The sequence below is a fragment of the Cyrtonyx montezumae genome, unplaced genomic scaffold (genome assembly GCF_038088225.1).
Source record: "Cyrtonyx montezumae isolate F1298 unplaced genomic scaffold, pur_monq_1.0 scaffold_7, whole genome shotgun sequence".
In the NCBI taxonomy this organism is placed as follows: Eukaryota; Metazoa; Chordata; class Aves; order Galliformes; family Odontophoridae; genus Cyrtonyx; species Cyrtonyx montezumae.
The window spans coordinates 21813446-21830384 of NW_027072078.1; the positions used below are offsets into that span (position 1 = coordinate 21813446).

General features: G+C 58.3%; 3 protein-coding genes across 5 annotated transcripts in view; 1 reads left to right on the forward strand and 2 right to left on the reverse strand.

The window, feature by feature from the left end:
* The window catches only part of USP37 (ubiquitin specific peptidase 37), a 34916-nt gene extending 32780 nt beyond the window's left edge, over positions 1–2136 (forward strand). Inside the window, exon 24 of the mRNA XM_065751228.1 lies at positions 413–2136. Within this exon, the coding sequence (XP_065607300.1) occupies positions 413–500 (88 nt within the window). The 3' untranslated portion in view covers positions 501–2136. The remainder of the gene's footprint in view (positions 1–412) is intronic.
* A 2032-nt stretch (positions 2137–4168) lies between these two features.
* VIL1 (villin 1) lies at positions 4169–11604 on the reverse strand. Of its 3 annotated transcripts, none has more exons than XM_065751230.1 (20): positions 11110–11604; positions 9354–9452; positions 9184–9258; positions 8897–9093; positions 8405–8513; positions 8175–8285; positions 7893–8095; positions 7324–7402; positions 7108–7206; positions 6864–7017; positions 6675–6775; positions 6416–6553; positions 6103–6261; positions 5847–6026; positions 5617–5762; positions 5390–5534; positions 4963–5151; positions 4797–4865; positions 4433–4570; positions 4169–4350 (listed from the first exon to the last, which is right to left on the reverse strand). In XM_065751230.1, the coding sequence occupies exons 2-20, from the start codon at positions 9426–9428 to the stop codon at positions 4237–4239; spliced, it is 2481 nt and encodes an 826-aa protein (XP_065607302.1). In that variant the 5' UTR covers positions 9429–9452; positions 11110–11604; the 3' UTR covers positions 4169–4236. The 3 variants fall into 3 exon arrangements, with proteins under 3 accessions (XP_065607302.1, XP_065607303.1, XP_065607304.1); XM_065751231.1 differs by lacking the exon at positions 11110–11604 and adding an exon at positions 10068–10340; XM_065751232.1 differs by lacking the exon at positions 11110–11604 and adding an exon at positions 10068–10340 and having other exon boundaries at positions 9354–9466.
* A 1043-nt stretch (positions 11605–12647) lies between these two features.
* On the reverse strand, positions 12648–16044 carry CTDSP1 (CTD small phosphatase 1). The gene is made up of 7 exons (XM_065751257.1): positions 15935–16044; positions 14697–14848; positions 14413–14514; positions 14269–14325; positions 13797–13889; positions 13214–13399; positions 12648–13119 (listed from the first exon to the last, which is right to left on the reverse strand). Exons 1-7 carry the CDS (start codon positions 15999–16001, stop codon positions 12991–12993), a joined length of 786 nt encoding a protein of 261 aa, XP_065607329.1. The 5' UTR covers positions 16002–16044; the 3' UTR covers positions 12648–12990.
* Between the last annotated feature and the right edge of the window lie 895 nt (positions 16045–16939).

Consider the following 16939-nt stretch of genomic DNA (forward strand, 5'->3'; position numbering starts at 1 on the left):
GATTTGTAGATTGAAGTAATGCTTTTTCAGGCACAAAACAGATGAAGGGCTTTTGTAACTCAGTTTGCTCCTTTTTCTGTCTTTACTGGTTGCTGTACTATAAGATACTACTTTATCTCTGCAGACTGTATCTTGTGTTCCTTCAGATCCTATTACTAGCCTGGCCTTATTTTAACTGTTACTGTTCTCTGGGGCTTACCAGTGATCTTATTCATTGTAATAAAGGAAAAGAAAATGTTTGGGGATTCAAGAGCCTTTCTGAGAAATGCCAGATAAGACGCCTTTCTCCGCTGAGCGCTGTGATGCCTAAGCTCTGTGGATTAAATCCAGTTGCTGATTCCCTCCGGGCTGTCTCACGTAGCAGTTGCTGACTTACACCTAAGTTTCACTGTCACTCTTCCCCTTTTTCCAGGGATATCTTTGACGAGTTACTAGAAACAGAAAAAAATGCACAGCCACTTGGCATGGACGTAGGCAGATCGATCCGTCAGCCGCTGTGAGGAGTCCGGCACCTCGTACCTCTTGAGGAGCAAGGAAGATCCTGAACTTGTGCCAGACGTGTGGGAGTAATGAACAGCTCAGGGCCAAAACAACAGGCAAATGGTAGAAATATGGGACGCTCGTGTTTTGCAGAACCATCTGTGCAAGTCCTCGGCCCGAGCCACACTCGTCAGCCTTGATGTCTCAGAGCGATCCTCCCGTGGTGAAGTTTTTATTGTTCCTCAAACAGTTTTGTCAGCATGGAGCCTTAAAGAGTTGCATCAAGCCACAAGACTACAGCTGCTCGCAGACCCGATGTAAAAGGAAAAGTTGTGCAAAAACAGACTCAACTTCAAAAGCCCATTCACCTGCCAGATGTGAGTGGGGAAGATTTACATATCACTTGGCTTTTTGTTTTGTTTTTTTTTTTTCCTTTTCCAAAACCAGTTTGAGCAATAGATTCTGTAAGCTAGCATGTGTTGTGTTAGTGATTTCCAGTGGAAGCCCAGCTCACCGAGGGCGCTCCCGCGGCCATCTTGCTGCACGGCCGCTGAGCTGATGGGTTTTGACATTCATGGGTTTGTAGCCCTCTGCTGCTGACGTGCAGTTCCTGGAAACAAGCTCTCGGTGCTGTGGGATGTGTCGCATACCTGGTGGCAGCTCTGCCCCTTTTTTGCCGTTCACTGTCATCCTCCTTTAGCGGTGAGATTGTCCATGTGATTTATTTTAGCAGTATCATTAATAACGATTGTTTTCTTCACTACGTTGTTGTCTAAGTTTGGAGAGGAGCGGTGTGCGGTGTTCCACACTGAAGTTGTGTTGCTTAGTGCTTGCTTTGCCGTAACTCACCCAAGCTGGGTGACGCCTGGAGCAGGTGGAGAACAGGAGCTGAGCCACAGCTGCTTTTTCACCTTGCCTCCTCCTGTGCAGCCTTGAGTCATAGTGAAATGGGAATGATGGGAAGAAGGCGTGGCCTGCAGCACCTCGCTTGTGGCTCTCTGGTTGAGCCATGGTCTTTCTTTGGTCCTCCCCAGGAACAGAAAGAGGGATTTCACTGCAGCTCTGTGGCTGTTCTTAGCGAGGAGTGCAGAGAGTGCTCCAGCTGTGCAACTAAAGCAGGTGGAAAGCTTTCAGAAAGCTCCCATTCAGTGCTCACAGAGCACAGTTTGGGAGCAGTGTTTAATGGAGCTAGCTCCAAGATACTCATTTTATAGCTTGTTTCAGCAGGGAGGAAAAAAAAAAAAGCCTATTGACTTAATTTTTTTAGCACCTTCGCACTTATTTAGCAGGGGCAGGTGTTTCCTTTTGCTGGCATTTACATACTTCAGAGAAATTGTTGCTGTTAAGCAGAGTAGTTGCTCTTGTTTTGGCCTCTAGTTCTGTTTTTTGCAGCTTGAGTTTTAGAGGTGAAAGACTTCTTTTTAAAAACAAAAAATCAAACACGAGAAATACACTTTTTTGCTGTCGAGAGTTTCTGGGTTTTTTAAACTATCGTTAGGAGTTTCTCAGGAATAAATCAGCTGAAGCAAAGCAGGCAGAACCATCCGTGCAGAACTGACAGCGGGTGCCTCTGCTCATGGCACTTCCACACCAGGGCTTGTCCCAGTGTGCTGTCACGGGGCACTGCTTCAGTGGCCTCTCCTCCCCTCTGTGTGCAGCAGTAAAACCCCCTGGGGAGTGAAAAGCCCAAGGAGTGACCTCCTGGTCCCAGTTTAGGTGGGCCTGCTGAGCACAGCCAGGGTGCCATTGCCCTGGTTCCTAAGGGAGGAGTGAATGTTTGCTTGTAACCACAACCTTGTGAGATGCAGCCGAAGCAGTGTATATGTTAATTTATTACAAAGCATTATACTTTTCTATTGTCAGTCCTGATTCTGGTAGGATGGGAAGAGGTGAGGGTGGGAAGTGTCCTTTGAACCCATGGCCCCAGCCCCCGGGGAAGTGATGGATTGCTCCATCCAGGGGGCAGATCTGTTTTCTCCAGTCCCATCCCACACTAGTGCTGTATGTAGCTAATGGTGTTCCTGCAGGATCAGAAGTCAGCTCTCCTTTCTCAGGACGGTTTTGAAGGCGCCGTGCTCCGTTTAATTTATAATAAAAGCAAACATTGCCCAAATCCCCAGTGCACTAACTTTTTGTTTGAAAGCAATTTTTGCTTGGAAAGAGGTGAGAAAGCTGATGCTTGAACCCAGCAGGCTGTGTTCTGTGAAAACAAAGTTCTTGTTTATTATTGCAGCCGGAAAGAATTTGCAAACATCTGTGAATTACTTCGAGCTTTTTTTGGCACGTGGCAGTTTGGTGGCATGTCACCCTGGCAGCAGTGGCTGCAGAGCCTCTTCCTTGCCGCTGTTGAGAGGAGGGGAGGGGATGGGGGTTAGGGTCTGTGCTTCTCCCTGTCCTGGGTTGTAGGTGGGTGGGGATGGGCTGCTGGCACGGGCTGCTCCAGAGAGGAAATGACTTTAGAGCCCTGCGAATGCTCATGCAGCTGTTTGTGCAGGCACTTTGCTGCCAGGGCAGAGGGTTCTTTGGTGCAGAGTGGGGATGGGTCAGGACTGACTGTGTGCAGCAGTGACAGGTCTGAGATGTTACAAACCCTTCTTTGGCTTTTCCTCAGCTCTGTGGAGTTGTGGTTAAACATTGACCCACTCCTGAATCAGCTTAGTGTAGTCTGAGCATGATTCAGCACACAAACCCAAGGAACTGCCATCTTGCCTTTCTTCTCTCCCTGCATTGTATGACTCCTCTGACTCTGGTAGATGTGAGAACGCTCATATCAGTGGATGGGAGCCTGTGCAGAGCAAGGACTGGCAGGAGCTGCTGGAGGCATAGAAGCTTGTGGCTGCACCATCACCTACTTCTGCTCAGCACCGATGACAAATGCCAGCTCACCTTCCTTCCCCTCCTGTGCAGCACGCTGCCTTGTGTAGGTGCCCAGCACAGTCTGCAGCAGTCAGCATTGCTGCAGTTCTCCCTGACACCAGGTATGTGGGGACTGCTGTGCATGAGTGATGGAGGAGCTGAGGAGACCGGGAAGAACTCAACCACCGTGGAGTTAACTGTCCCTGTAACAGCCTGCCAAAGAGAGAAGGGGGTGTGGGACCCCAGCCCTGCTTGGGTGCTGCTGGGGTGCCCAGGGCTGTGCAGCTGAGGACCTGCTGCAGGGCCCCCACGTGCTGGGGGGGTTGGTGTCTGCCCGCTGCAGCCTGACTTCTGCTTCTTTACACTGTTGATGTGGAGCAGCACTTTTCTCTGTGTTTTAGCAGACCTGTTCCTCTCTTATTCTTTACAGAGTTCACTCTTGTTCCCCTCCCCGCCTTTTAAACAACGTGTAGATAGATTTTTTTGGTGAAATTAAAACCTTTGTTAGCCCTCTCTTGCTTTGGAGTCTTATTGCTGCCTGCCCCAGTCCAGCTAGCAGCACTCTAAAACCCTTGTGAGGGCGTGTGCTGCACCCCATGCTGCTGTGTGACTACATCTCCACCCCAGCCCCTGCCTCAGGCCCTGCCCTGTGCCTGCTGTCCCCGTGCTTCTCGTACCATGGCCTGTCGCTTTTACCTTTGATACTGCCAGGTATTTACTGAGTTATATGCATGAACTCACTGATAACAGAGGGAGTGGCACGACTGCCTATGAGACCTTTAGTCCAGAGCTGCAGGTGCTTGGGTGGGCAGGGAAGCACACAGAACCTCACTCGAAATCCATTCTGTTTATTAAAAATAACGTGCTTGGTTGGGGTGGCTGTAGGCTGAGCCTCCCCTGCTAGAAGAGTCCTTTCTCCTTCTTGAGGTTCTGCTGTTTCCACAGGGGCAGGTTGGCAAAGGCAGAGCGGGTCATACCAAAAACAGCCTTGAAGTCCTCATCAGAGAGGTGGTTCTGGGGGAAAGATGAGGCTGAGCTCAAGCTGCAGGGCTTCCTCCAGCTGTCGCCTCCCCTATTCCCCCTCCCCACAGCTCACCTCCTTCCTGCTGGGATCCACACCCCGGGGCAGGTCCTCAGCTGCGGTGTTCACCAGTACGTCCAGGGGGAAGGTCTCCAGCTTGGTGGGGATGAGTGTGGTGGTGGCTGTGAAGACCTCATTCTTGGAAGTGAGCCCCTGCAGGGGGGAGACGAGGTCACACTGGGGACAAGGTCACATCACGCACAGAGCTATCAGGCTGCCTGCTGGGGGACTGACACCTTTGTCCCTTTGTGTGAAAGTGTTCTTGCAGCTCCTCGTGTCAGCTGCCAAGGGCACTGGTAGTCCTTTCCCCTGCTGCTGTACCATGTGTTACCCAGTACTCCCTCCTGCCCTGACTGTCCCCTCTCCCTGTGACACTCACTGACACAAGGTGCCCAATGCTGGCATCATCCCCCAGCTCGGCTTTCAGCTCATCGTAGGATTTCTTGTCCTGTGGGAACAGAAGTGCTTAGCTGGGGCCGCATCTAGGCTTGGTCCCCACCTCCATAAATCTCCTGGCTCTTTCCAGCCTCCACCCCCTGACTCACAGTCCAGCAGAGTGGGTCCCAGGCCATGAACCAGCCTGTGAAGGTGGGGGGCTCGTAGCCCTGCTTCACAACGATGATGGGGGTGTCGAGGTCACGTCCACCAGGGTGGCTCCGCAGGTACTCCTGTGCTGTCACTGCTGCTGCCTCCTTCTCTGACTCATTGGCACCTTTCCCGATCCAGAAGAAAACCTGCAACAGGGTCACCATGTCCAGCATTGGGACAGCCCTCTGGGACCTCACCCACAGCTGGGGACACTCAGGATCTGTCCCCAGATATGGGTGCTGGGACCCTATCAATGAAAACAATGTAGATTGGGATTCTGTGCTCCCCTCCCACCACCTCTGGCTGCTGCTGCAGGTCCTTCATCCTGCTGGGGACATCAGCTTATGGAATCAGATGTCCCCTGCCCTTATGTCCCCAGCACACCTGGTCCCAAGTGTCCAGCAGGTAAACATCGTTCTCGTCCAGGTCATCCTGGGTGAAGTCGACGATCTCGGTGGCCAAGAACCTGCCCGTCTTGTTGGAGCATTCAAAGAGCCGGGGGGGCACAGAGAGATTCTCCTCCTGTAGCCTGGTAGGGGACATGGTAGTGGTGTTCACTGGCCAAGGGACAGGGAGCACCCCTCATGTGGTTGGGGACACAGAGTTCGTACCTCTTGCTGTTGGCATAGCTGGTCTTGCCACCCAGGGCTACCCAGAACTCGGGTGGTTCCTGCCCCTCAGCAACCACCGGCTTCTCTGTCTTGGAGATGATGTCGGCCACCATCTTGCCCATCTCACGCTCATCCCCGCTGCAGCCCTACAGAGCGAGCAGCACGGCTCCAGCACCAAGCCCACCCCATCCCCTTGAGGAGGAGGAGGAGCTGGCGGAGGCCATACCCACCTTCCCATACCAGAGGTAGCAGCAGCTGGGCGTCTTGAGCACAAAGACATCGTTGGAGTTGAGAGAAGCAGCACGGACGGGCACCTCGAAGGCCTTGGTGTTGTACTCACTGGTGCCATGCACATGGAAGAGCCGAGTGGAAGATGCTGGATCCGTGCTGCCCGCCCGCGAGGAGCCATTCTGGGGACAGATGATAAGATAGGAAAAGCTCACACTGCCACCAGTTTACCCACCCCACCACCAGCCCCGAGCTCACCTCATACACCACCATCTTGCCCTTGAAGATGGCCATCAGGTGAGGTGGCTCCTTGCCCATGGTGACGCGCACCTGCACGGGCTCATTGTTGAACTTCTGGTCCAGGATGACAGCTTGGTAGGCTGAGGCAGCCAGCTCATCCGTGCTGGCATGGCGGCCCTATGCGGGGAAATTATCTCTTTGGGAAACATGGAGGCCATAGAGGGGCAGGGAGTGACCCACAGGGGATTTTGTGCACGGGACCATCTGGCTGGGTGGCCCTGTCCTGCACAGTCCCACTGAGATGAGCCCTGGGTAGGGGATACGGTCTCACCTGCCAGATGTAGATGATGCGGTTCACCCTGGGCCCCACGTAGTAGGTGTAGAGCACCAGGTAGCAGTCCCCACCGTAGAAATGGCCCAACCACCGCTTCTCCACAGGCACCAGCTCCGAGTTCTCCACCCGCCAGACCTGGTGAGATGGTGCCATACCGCTGACAGGACTGGTACATCCCTGGCCTACAGCATCAGCACTCCCACGGCATCCTTCAGCATATCCCACGGATGCATCCCACCTCCTTCCCACATCCTACCTCCACCTCCCCAGATCCATCATCCACCATCTTCTGCTGGGCGGCCACTTGAGGCTTGACGTGCATTGTGGTGGCATCAAACTTTACCTGCTCCACCTTGGCTGCAGGGAACAGTGAGGACTGAGCCAGGCGTGGGGACCCCTTGAGCATCCCCTCGGTCCTGAGGGACCGGCACCCTGCAGCACTCACCCACTTTGCCCACAGTGTGGGTCTTGCCCAGCCCACTGCTTTGGTTGGGAATGGTCCACTTTTGGAAGAGTTGCCTGAAGACTGCTGACTCAGACCCATCATTTTCTGTCTCCACGCTGGTGCTGGCCGGGTAGTTCTTGGCTTTGATGAAACCCTGAGGGGAGCCAGATCCAGTACCTGGATATGGAGTGCCCAGCCTCTCCTAGGAAACAACAAAGCCAAATCCACCACCCCAAGCACTCACCAGGGCCCTGCTCATTGCCTGCTGCTTCTCCTCCTTGTTGGCATTCTTGCCCTTCCACACAAAGATCTTGAGGCCTGCTTGATCAAGGATGTAGCAGTCCTGGGAGGGAGAATGACAGCAGAAATTAGAACCAAGGGCCGCTTCAGACTTTCAAAAGGCACTTAGGTGGGCACTTAAGCTAACAAGGAAAATAAGCACCGCTCTTGAGCATCCCACCTCATGCTGGAGCATGTCCTGAGTTAAGGGGCGAACTGCTATCTCTTGTATGACCAGGTTCCCGCTGGCATCAGAGACACTGGTGGGGGGAGAGAGAGGAAAGAAGGGTAGAAACATGGCTGGAAAACATCCTCCTCCACCCTACATGGGGACAGCAGGGCTGGGGGCCCCAGCTCCACTTCCAGCTCAATCTCCATCACTTCCCTCTCCATCGCCTCCATCCCCACTGCCACCCCAATCATGGATGAGCTGGTGAGAGACAAGGGGGCATCAGACCAGATGGGGACAGTCAGTTTTACCAGGGACATGCCTCTGTGTTTGAAGGCATCCATAGCACTTGCATGAGCATCTCTGTACTAGCTGCTGGACACCAACCCCAGCACTGGGGGATCCCACTGTTTCCAAGGCACTCAAAGGACCTGTGCCTCTGTGATGGCTTTGTCCCTTCTCCCTTGCTATCTATAGGGATAGGACTTGTGAGACTGCCTGCTGACAGCATTATGGTATCACCCTGACACCCCACACCCCTACGAGATGCCTCCATAGATAACCCCTCCTCAGCAACTCACTGGTAGAGCTTGAGGGCACTGTTGAGTGCCTGGTGCACTTGGTCATCAGGGGTGGCTGCCTTGATGTTCTTCTTCTCTCCCAACACATGTGTCAGGGCCTGCATCAGCCTAGGAGAGGCCTCCTCATCCTCACCATCCACCACACCCACCTTCGCACGTCCCCCACGCTCTCGGTCCCGGATGTCCTTGGCCAGAGTCATCGCCTGCACCCAGGGAAAGGATCAGAACAGTGGGGTCCCAACATGGGGGCTGGAAGGACAGAGCAGCCAGACTCCCCCATACCGCCAGCCGCTCGGCACGATTGCTCTCAGGGCCGTTCCACTGGATGATGAGCTGGCCAAGGTCCAGCAGGAAGACATCACCCAGGTTGAAGCTTTTCCAGCTCATCTCCACCTGCAGTGGGACAGAGTGGGTCAGGCACACACAGCTCCCCTTACTCAGCAACCCTTCCACCAGAGTCTGCACTCTTCTTTCCCATTCTGCTTGTGGGGTGACCACATCCCCTATCTCACCTCTGCGGCCACCACGTTCTTTTTGCCCTTCACGTGCAGCAGACGCTGGACATTGTAGGTGTTGGTCTCCACGTGCTTCATGCCCGAGGCCACCCCTCCCTGCTTATAGCTGAGAGGACATGGATATGGCACAAGCTTTGGTACCCAATTCCCACTTCAGCAAGGATCTTCTCCCGCCCCTATTCACGGGGACCACTACCCACAGGCATGAGTAATTTATGGAGTGAGACAGGACGCAGGTTAGCATCCCACCTCCCCAGAGTAGAGATGTTCCCACAGGGTTATAAAATCATTAGGATTGGGAAGACCACTAAGATAATTCAACACAACCGTGAACCCATCCCCCCCATACCACGAAACCATGTCACTCAGAGTGACATCAACCCTTTTCTTGATGCAGAGGGCACCTCCTTATTGCCGCACAGAGATCCTTTTGGCAAGGCAGGAGGGATGGCCATGGCAAGCAAAGGGACGCCCATGTTGGCAACTTACATGAGTCCCTGCTTGAAGTATGCACGGAACGTTTCGCTCTCGTTGCCCTGGACCTCACGGTGCTGCACGGCCACAGAGCCCAGGTAGTCATCCATCTGTGTGGTGTAGATGGCGGCTGCCCCCTGCTCATCCTGGCTCGAGTTCTTACCCAGCCAGTAGTGGATGTCGTAGCTGAAGCTGCTCCCAGTCTTGCGTGTCTGCAGGATGGGGAACCCACTAGGAGCCATGCACCCCGTGTCCCCTGTGTGGCGCACCCCACAGCACCCCGAGTCCCTACAGTGCCCTACCGACAGCAGCACGTAGCAATCCCCCTCATAGAAGTTGCCGTAGCTTTTAGTGGGCACTGGCACCATCTCCATGTTCTGTTGGAAAAAGGGGCATGTGAGCAGGGCAGCTCACAGAGGTCTTAAACCCAAAGACTGGCTGGGCTGAGCCCCCACATATCCACAGGACCCACCTCAATTCTCCATATCTGGATGCCCGGCGTGGTCTTGTCCAGCTTCCCAGTGACCTTTTTGCTGAGCTCCACCATGGTGTCGGCTTCAGGCAAGGGGACCTGTCACCGGCACCCTCGTTAGGGTTAACGACGGACAGCCTCATTAAGAGCTGGGCTGCAGCCATCTGCTGTCCTGCAGCCAGCCAGGCCATAAACCCCCCTGGAGCCACGGGGAGCAAACGGGAGCTGCAGGCATGCAAACAGAGTGCAGCCCCTCCGGGTGGTGAGTGGGGGTCCTGGGCTGTGCCAGGTGTGCACGGGAGTGAGGTATCCATGGTGTCCCGCTGTCCACATGTCCCCATATCCTGCCCTGCTCCCTGGGCACAGGGCCAGGCTGTATGAGCCATTTGTACTGCAGAGCCACACCTGGGTGACAGCTCAATGGCCCCTCTCTCTTTGTCCCTGCTCATGGCGTGGGCATCACGGTCCTATGCGGATGTGTGTGTGCATCCACAGATGAGCACACGTGCAACCTCCAGGACCCCCTCACCACATACCCTGTGCTCATGGCACTGCTGGGCTGTGTCCTCCTCTCGAGCCCCCCACCACCTCCAAACCCCCATCAGACAGAGCCCCCCGTGTGCCCCAGCAGAGGATCTCTTCTCCCACCCCATCCCAGTGCTACCCACAACGCCGGCACTGGGACGTGCTGTCCCCCCATCCCCAGCCCCTCACCTTCCCCGCAGAGCTGAGCACAAGGTGTGCGTACCAGGGGAAGTGCTGGGGTGCCAACAGAGAGGAGACCTTTGTCCCCAGCTGTCCCAGCCCATGTTCACCATATAAGGGCAGGAAGAACCTCGTGTCAAGGTCCCCACATCCCTCAAAGGAGCCTACAGAGCCCCGTTACTCTCGGGGTAATGACACCTGGGTGGCACCCACTTTCTGTGGCACTGAGCCACCACGATCCCAACCCACGCATATGGGTGGATCCTAGCGGCCATATCACCGTGGGAGATGGGGACTGAGCAGGCTGCGGAGATGCTCCCAATCCCAACCATGGGGGATCCGGAGCAGCCAAACCCTACGGGGTCACATTGGAGCCACCCCCAATGGCTCCAACCCCATTGTAAGAGGCAATTGTCCCATCTGCCCTACCTGAGCATGGGGCTGCCAGCACGGGGCGGATCCCGCCTGTAGCCACCCACTTTCTGTTTCACTCTATGGCCTTGCTGCATTCCAGGGTGCCACCAGCCTGGCTCTGCAGGTTCCCATGGATCAGGCACAGCCAGAGGTCTCCGGGTTGGAGCAGGACATGGCCAGAGAGGGGACAGCATTGGAACTGGGGACTCTCCAGCATGGCCAGGATGGGGTTAAGCTAACACTCCTTCAGTGACAATTGGTGTCCTGGGGCTGAGCTGTCTCCAGTCCCCCAGCCTTCCCCTCCCCATCCCTGTCCTTTTCCACCCCAATTCTTCCCAATAGCCTTTGGGTGGCCCTGGAGGTGCAGAAGGGGCTGCAGAATGCTGGCACCAAGGCGTCACCTGTCCCATGCTTATCACAGCACTGTCACAGCATGATTGCCCCCGCCCTGCTGAGCCAGCACTGTGCCACCAGTGGCACCCTGCACCCTTGCAACCCCAGAAATCACCAAAGGGATGGTGATGGCTCAGCCACCAATAAGGGACACTCCAAGGCCAAAGACATATGTTCCCCAACACCTTCCGTGCCCCCAAACCCTTCCACCCCACAGCACAGTCCCACACTGGTGCCCCCTTACCTGGGTGTGCAGCCCTCACTTGCTGCCCATGTCCGGTTGGTGTGGCACAGGGGACAGCAGCAGTAAGCCCCTTCCTCGGGCCCCGCACAGGGCCACTAACGAACTCAGCAATTAGCACAGCTACCGGGGAGGAGGACAGAGGCTTCATTAAGGAGCTGAGGCGTCAGGCCAAAGAGGGCACTGGTGGCTGTGCTGGGGGGACACCCAACCTCCTCTTATGGCCCCAGCACTGCAGGCTCTGGCATCTTAACGAATATTAGAGCACCTGTAGTCCTCCACAGCACCCAATGAGACACCAAGTAGGGGTCCCTGCAGGGGGGACGTGTATGTATATGGGGCTTGCACACACCTAACACACCAGGGAGGCGTGTGCAATGCACAACCTGCATGCACATGCAGAACACAACTGCACACTCCCGTGTGCACACACACAGCTGAGCACAGTCCCTTTCCAGGAGGGTTGGACAGCTTTAATCACACCAAGGCACTTACTTACTGGTCCCCAGCCCCTCCGCCCCCATGCCCCCACCTCCAGCCCTCCCCCTCCCCACACACCCAGGAGTGCACCCATGGGTGCTGCCTGATGTGGCCAATAAAGTGCTGAGTGGGACCCCACTGCAGGAGCAGGGTGGGGGGCACAGGCAGAGCTGGGGGGGAGCCCTCACCCTGGCCCCCAGCGTTTGGAGAAGGGCAGCACCGCAGGGGCTGGACGGACAGCAACGGAGAGTTAAAAAAGCCCTCCCCCAAAAGATTTCCCCAGTTCCCTGGCACAGCGATAAAAAGGCACCCTTGATTATTTGGGAAACCGTTGCTTTTTCCCCCTTCAAAATATATCATTGTCCATAGATTGACTTTAAAAAATATGCTTCCCCTCCACTTAAAAATCCACCCCTCTCTGAGAGCCCTCCATCCCCTCGAGGCTGGGGGACCCCCGGCAAGGGGGAGGGGGGCAGGGCTCATGTAAGGCCATGGGGAGGTAGGCTGTTACACTAAGGCTTGTATGGGCCATCCCCACTGGGAATCACAGCCTTTGGTGACACTGTAAAGGGATGGGGATAGAGGATGTGAGGACCCCCTGCAAGGCAGGGGACCCCTGCTGGTGAGTGGAGTGGCTCCCATTGCAACAGCGGCACTGCGGGGGAGGGGGGGGAAGGCCACCAGAACCCCCACCCCGTGGGAAGAAGGTGAGGTTGGAGGGGGTGATTTTGCAGCCCTTCCCCAGGCACCACTACTGCAGGGGGGACACATAGAGACATGGTGTCCCAAGGCACATGGAGGCATTGAAAGCCAGGGGCTCAGCCCCCCACATGGAGGCATTGAAAGCCAGGGGCTCAGCCCCCCCAAAATGCATCCCTGGAGGTGGGGGGGGGGAGGTGGGGCACCAGAAGGCACAAGGGGGTGTGTGGAGTGGTGCCCCCCCCAAAGTGTTCAGCTGCAGAAAAGGCAGAGCTGGGGGCATGGTGGTGACCCCAAGACCAATGGGACCGATGCCTGGGGGTGGCCCCCCACAGACTCGGGGGGAGGGAGGGGTAGGGGAGGGCTGCAAGGGCTACCAGTCTCCCCATTGGGCAAAGGCTGGAGTGGGCAAGTTCCCCCAAAAGGCAGTGGAAAGCAGCAGCTGCTTAACTCCCCTCCCCACTCTGGGGGATGCAGAGGGGAAAAGGACCTGAGAACCGTTTTGGGGAGGGATGGGCAGCGAGAGGATGGGACCCCTCTGAGCACGTCCCCAGCGGGTCACCCCCGGGCACCCCTTCTGCGTGGAGCACCCACCCGTGACCATTGCAGCAGGGAATGGGGTGGTACTGGGGGGACACCGGGACCCCCACAGCCCCCCAGTGAGGCTGCCACCGGGCCACCGCCGCTGGCCCCGCTGGGGCACCACTAGCTGTTAGTCCGCTGTTTCTTGAGCACTGTGTAAACGTCGTCCACTTTGCTGAGCCTCTCGAAGAAGGGCAGCAGGTCCAGCAGCTCTGTGTCTGCCATGTTGTCAAACCACGAGGCCACCGGCACCTGTGGGCACAGCCACAGGTTCAGGAACTCGGGTCCCTTGCCCCCATTGTGCCAGCAGCCAGCCCACCTCCACCCAGCCCCACGGGGTACGTACAGCGTTGTCGGGGTGGAAGATGTAGGAGGCAGGCGAGTTGTCCACGATGATGATGCGGCGCAGGTCGCGGCCCAGGCGGCTCAGATCCTTCACGTAGTTGCCCCGGTGGAAGACGCAGGACTCGCGGAAGAGCCGGGCACGGAACGCTCCCCATTTATCCAGCAGGTCGGCCACGGGGTCCGCGTACTGCGGGGAGAGGGGAGGTCAGAGGGTGGCCAAAGGGCATCGGGGAGGCCAAAGTGGTGGCTGAGGTTTGGTGGTTCCCATGGGTGGTTGGGCAAAGGGGACAAATGGAGGCCAAGGGCTGGTGGTCCCGAGGTCGACGGGTGGGTGGCCAATGGGGACTCAGTGGTGGCCAAGGTCCAGTGGTGCCTGTGGAGGGTGGCCAAGGAGGGACCAGTGATGCCCACGGGTGGTCTCTGAGAGGGATCCCTGATATCCGAAGTCCAAAGGCGCCCGTGGGTTGGTCACCAAGAGGGGCCAGAGGTGGATGGTGGTCCAGCGATGCCCGCGGGTCTGTGACTGTAGGGGATGTGTGGTGCCCGAGGAAGGGGACAACAGTGTCCCTGGAGCTGCCACTCACCTTGGCCAGGCTGGCGGTGAAGAGCACGCACTCAAAGAGCTCTCCCATGCGCTGCAGGAACTCATCCACGTGCGGCCGCTTCAACACATACACCTGCGGGCACAGGCACTGAGGGGCCTGGTGGCACGTGACTCCAAGGGGGAGCCTGCACCACCCCCCTGCACCCACCCTGGCAGATCCCCGCACCTCAAGGAGCACCGTGCCCTTAGCCCAGCTGGCAGCAGGGAGGAGACGTGCCCCATGTGGGGATGAGGGGATACCGCTTGGGGACAGCCAGTGGGGTGCCCAGTGTCCCTGGCATCTCCAGGGCGAAGCATCGGTCGGGCTCCGGAGCCAAGTAACCTAGAACAGGCTGACTGCCAGACCACAGCCTATCCTGGATTACTTGAACCCGGCGCCAGCCTCTTGAGGGGGGGGAGGCACCCCACCAGACCCCCCTCTCCTCCCAACCCCTCACTGCACAGCCCCATACCTGGTGCATGACACCATCGATTTCCACCGGAATGATGAAGTCGGCGTTGTTCACCGGCTGCGGAGGGCACAGTGGGGTCAGCGTGAGGCGGGGGGCTCCCAAGGCCCATCAACCTCCCTCCCACCCCAGCGGGGCTGCTCCCACCTTGAAGGAGCTGTGCACCAGCGTCTCGTCCAGGTCGATGACCACGCACAGCTTGCTGGCATCCTGTGGCTTGATCTCAGGCAGGAGGTGCTTGACTGCAGCCTGCAGCAGGGGGGCACAGACAGGGGGTCGGTGGGGGACAAGGGGCACCCCCTTCCTTTCTGCCCTGTGCCCAGGTCAGGCAGCAGCGTCCCCTTCTTTAGTTATAAGGGGGCTGGGGCACAGTGGCCGAGTGCCCCTGGTGCTGTCCCCATTTCGGGGTGGGTGTTCAGGAAGGGGGGTACCTTGGGCACAGTGCCATTCTCCTCCACCAGCAGTGGGGCATTGTTGTTGACAGAGAAGGGCTCGGTGTCATCGTGGCACAGGCAGCAGAAGAGGGACTGGAGGATGCTGCGGCCCCGCGGCTTCTTGGCAGCGGCTGGGGGACTCTGGGCACCTGTGGGTTTGGGGAGCACGATGAGAGTCGGAGCACCAGCAGGACCCAACCGTGACAGCCCTCTCCTGAAGCTAGGAGGGACCCCCTCGGGGTAGGCACCCCCCCCACACACTCAGGGGTGCTGTGACCCCACGGACACGCATGGGCTGTGCCACAGGCGGGGCCTTGAGGAAGGGGAGTGGCTTAGTCATCCTTTTTCCCGCCTCCCCGCCAACTGTTTGGCCTCCTCATTGGCTGGTGCAAACGTCCCGGAGGCGAGGAGCCAATCGGGGTGAAGCACAGCCCGCTGGGCACCGTTCCCTGTGCCCCCATTGGTAGATCGCGGGGAAACTGAGGCAGGGACACATCCAGCGCGCCCGGATCGTGCCCCAGCCTAAGCCCGGAGCCCTGGAGCAGGGCAGGGATGCTGCCAGGGGTTGGGACAGCTGCCGACCCCCGTGGTTCTGTTTCCCAGGGACTTGAAGAGCCCTGGGAACCCCGACATGGCGGCGGGGGCTGCCCCCCAGTTCCCACACCGTGACCCCACAGAGCTTCGTCCCTCCATGCCTCAGACTCCCCGCGGCTCTTTCCCCGCCCTCCTCTCCTCGGATCACTCCAGGAGGGAACCAGACAGGGAACGATGCGTGGAGCAGTGCAGGCGACCGACCCCCTCCTTTCCCCCCCCCAGCTCCCCGTGCCCGCAGCCCCACGGAGCCGCAATCCAGCTGAGGCCAATCGCAACTCATCACACGCTCCGCGCCCGTCGACGTGCATGGGGGTGCGCGTGGGGGGCCCTGCGCGACGCGGGGCGAGGGGTCTGACCTATAGCCCTATAGCAGACATGGCGAAGGGGGGGGGGGGGGCGCAACGACAAACATGGGGGGGGCGGGGCGGGGGCTGTCACCGTGTGCCCTGTAGTGCCATGCAGCGGGTAAAAAGGGGGGGGAGGGGGGTGGACGCACAAGCGACAGTGGGGGCAGAGAAGTGATTTTCCCGATTCAGCCCCCCAACCCTCCCCTAAAGCAAAGCCCACGGAGGAAGGAAGGAAGGAAGGGAGGGGTGGGGGGTCCCGATGCCGGATTATTTTGGGGGGGGGGGGGGCATTACCTTTCTCCTGCAGCGGGGCGGTCACCTCCTCCTTGCTAACCTGGGTGATGATGGACTGGTGGTCCATGAGGGGGTGGGGGGAGGTTGGGGAAAGAGGGGGGGTGGGGTGGGGGGGGGCAGGAGCACGGAGCTGCCCCCCCCGGCGCGGCCCCTCGGGGAAAGGGGAGGGGGGGGCGGGGGGCGGGAGGGACGCGGGGCGGGGAGGGGGGGGCGGGCGGCGGGCGCGGGGCGGCGGGCTCGGGCGCGGGGAGCGGCGGAGGAAACTTTGTTACAACATGGAGTTTCCTCCGCACGGTTTTTTGCTACAAACATGGAACCCGGACGCGGTTTCAAGGAACCCCTTAAAAGGGCAATGCCAACCCCGTAGCCCAAACCCACATCTCCCCCCCCCACCCCCCTCCAGACACATACTGCCATCCCCATCTGGCCCCCGCCCCGCGTAGGAGGAATGGGATGGTCTTCACTGCGCACGCTTCGGGGGTCTCGAGGTGCTGGCGAAGGAAGGAATCCCCACCCCCCCGATCCCCTCCCCCAGCAGAGCCGCGCTTCTTCTGTTCCCGCGTCCCCACCGCGCAGCAGCTGCCGAGGGTGCACCATTGCGGTTTTCCTTCTTTTCCCGACACTCCGCAGGGAAATCGGGGTCAACCCGTGAGGACGCGCTGTGGGGTCCCCATTCGTCCCCTTCCTGACCCGGACCGGCAGTGATGCCCGCGGGTCCCAGCTGCCCCCTGGCTCTGAGCGACTGTTGGGGGCTGCGGGCTGGCAGTAGTGACACCAGGCAGTGCCACCCCCGTGCCACACTGTCTTCGTGCCCTGAGGATGCCACGTCCCCTGTCCCCGAGGAGGACGAGGAAGGAAGCGGCCGTTCTTCCTCCAGGCCGGATCCCACTGCTGCCCGTCCCCGTTTGGGGACGCTGAAGCACTGCTGCCCTCAGGGACACGCGCAGAGGCCACACGCGCTGTCCCCTCTGTGATCCCGCGTGGGGAAGAAGGCCCCACGGTGCG

Excerpts from the sequence above, each read along its gene's own strand:
- VIL1 (XM_065751230.1), bottom strand. The coding sequence starts at position 9,428 with ATGGTGGAGCTCAGCAAAAAGGTCACTGGGAAGCTGGACAAGACCACG. Across the intron at positions 8,096-8,174 it reads ATCGTGCCGAGCGGCTGGCG|GCGATGACTCTGGCCAAGGA; the intron begins GTATGGGGGAGT and ends CCCTGGGTGCAG. Across the intron at positions 4,866-4,962 it reads GGGACCCACTCTGCTGGACT|GACAAGAAATCCTACGATGA; the intron begins GTGAGTCAGGGG and ends CTGTTCCCACAG.
- CTDSP1 (XM_065751257.1), bottom strand. The coding sequence starts at position 16,001 with ATGGACCACCAGTCCATCATCACCCAGGTTAGCAAGGAGGAGGTGACC. Across the intron at positions 14,515-14,696 it reads AGAATGGCACTGTGCCCAAG|GCTGCAGTCAAGCACCTCCT; the intron begins GTACCCCCCTTC and ends CCCCTGCTGCAG. Across the intron at positions 14,326-14,412 it reads TGGTGCACAGCTCCTTCAAG|CCGGTGAACAACGCCGACTT; the intron begins GTGGGAGCAGCC and ends TGCCCTCCGCAG.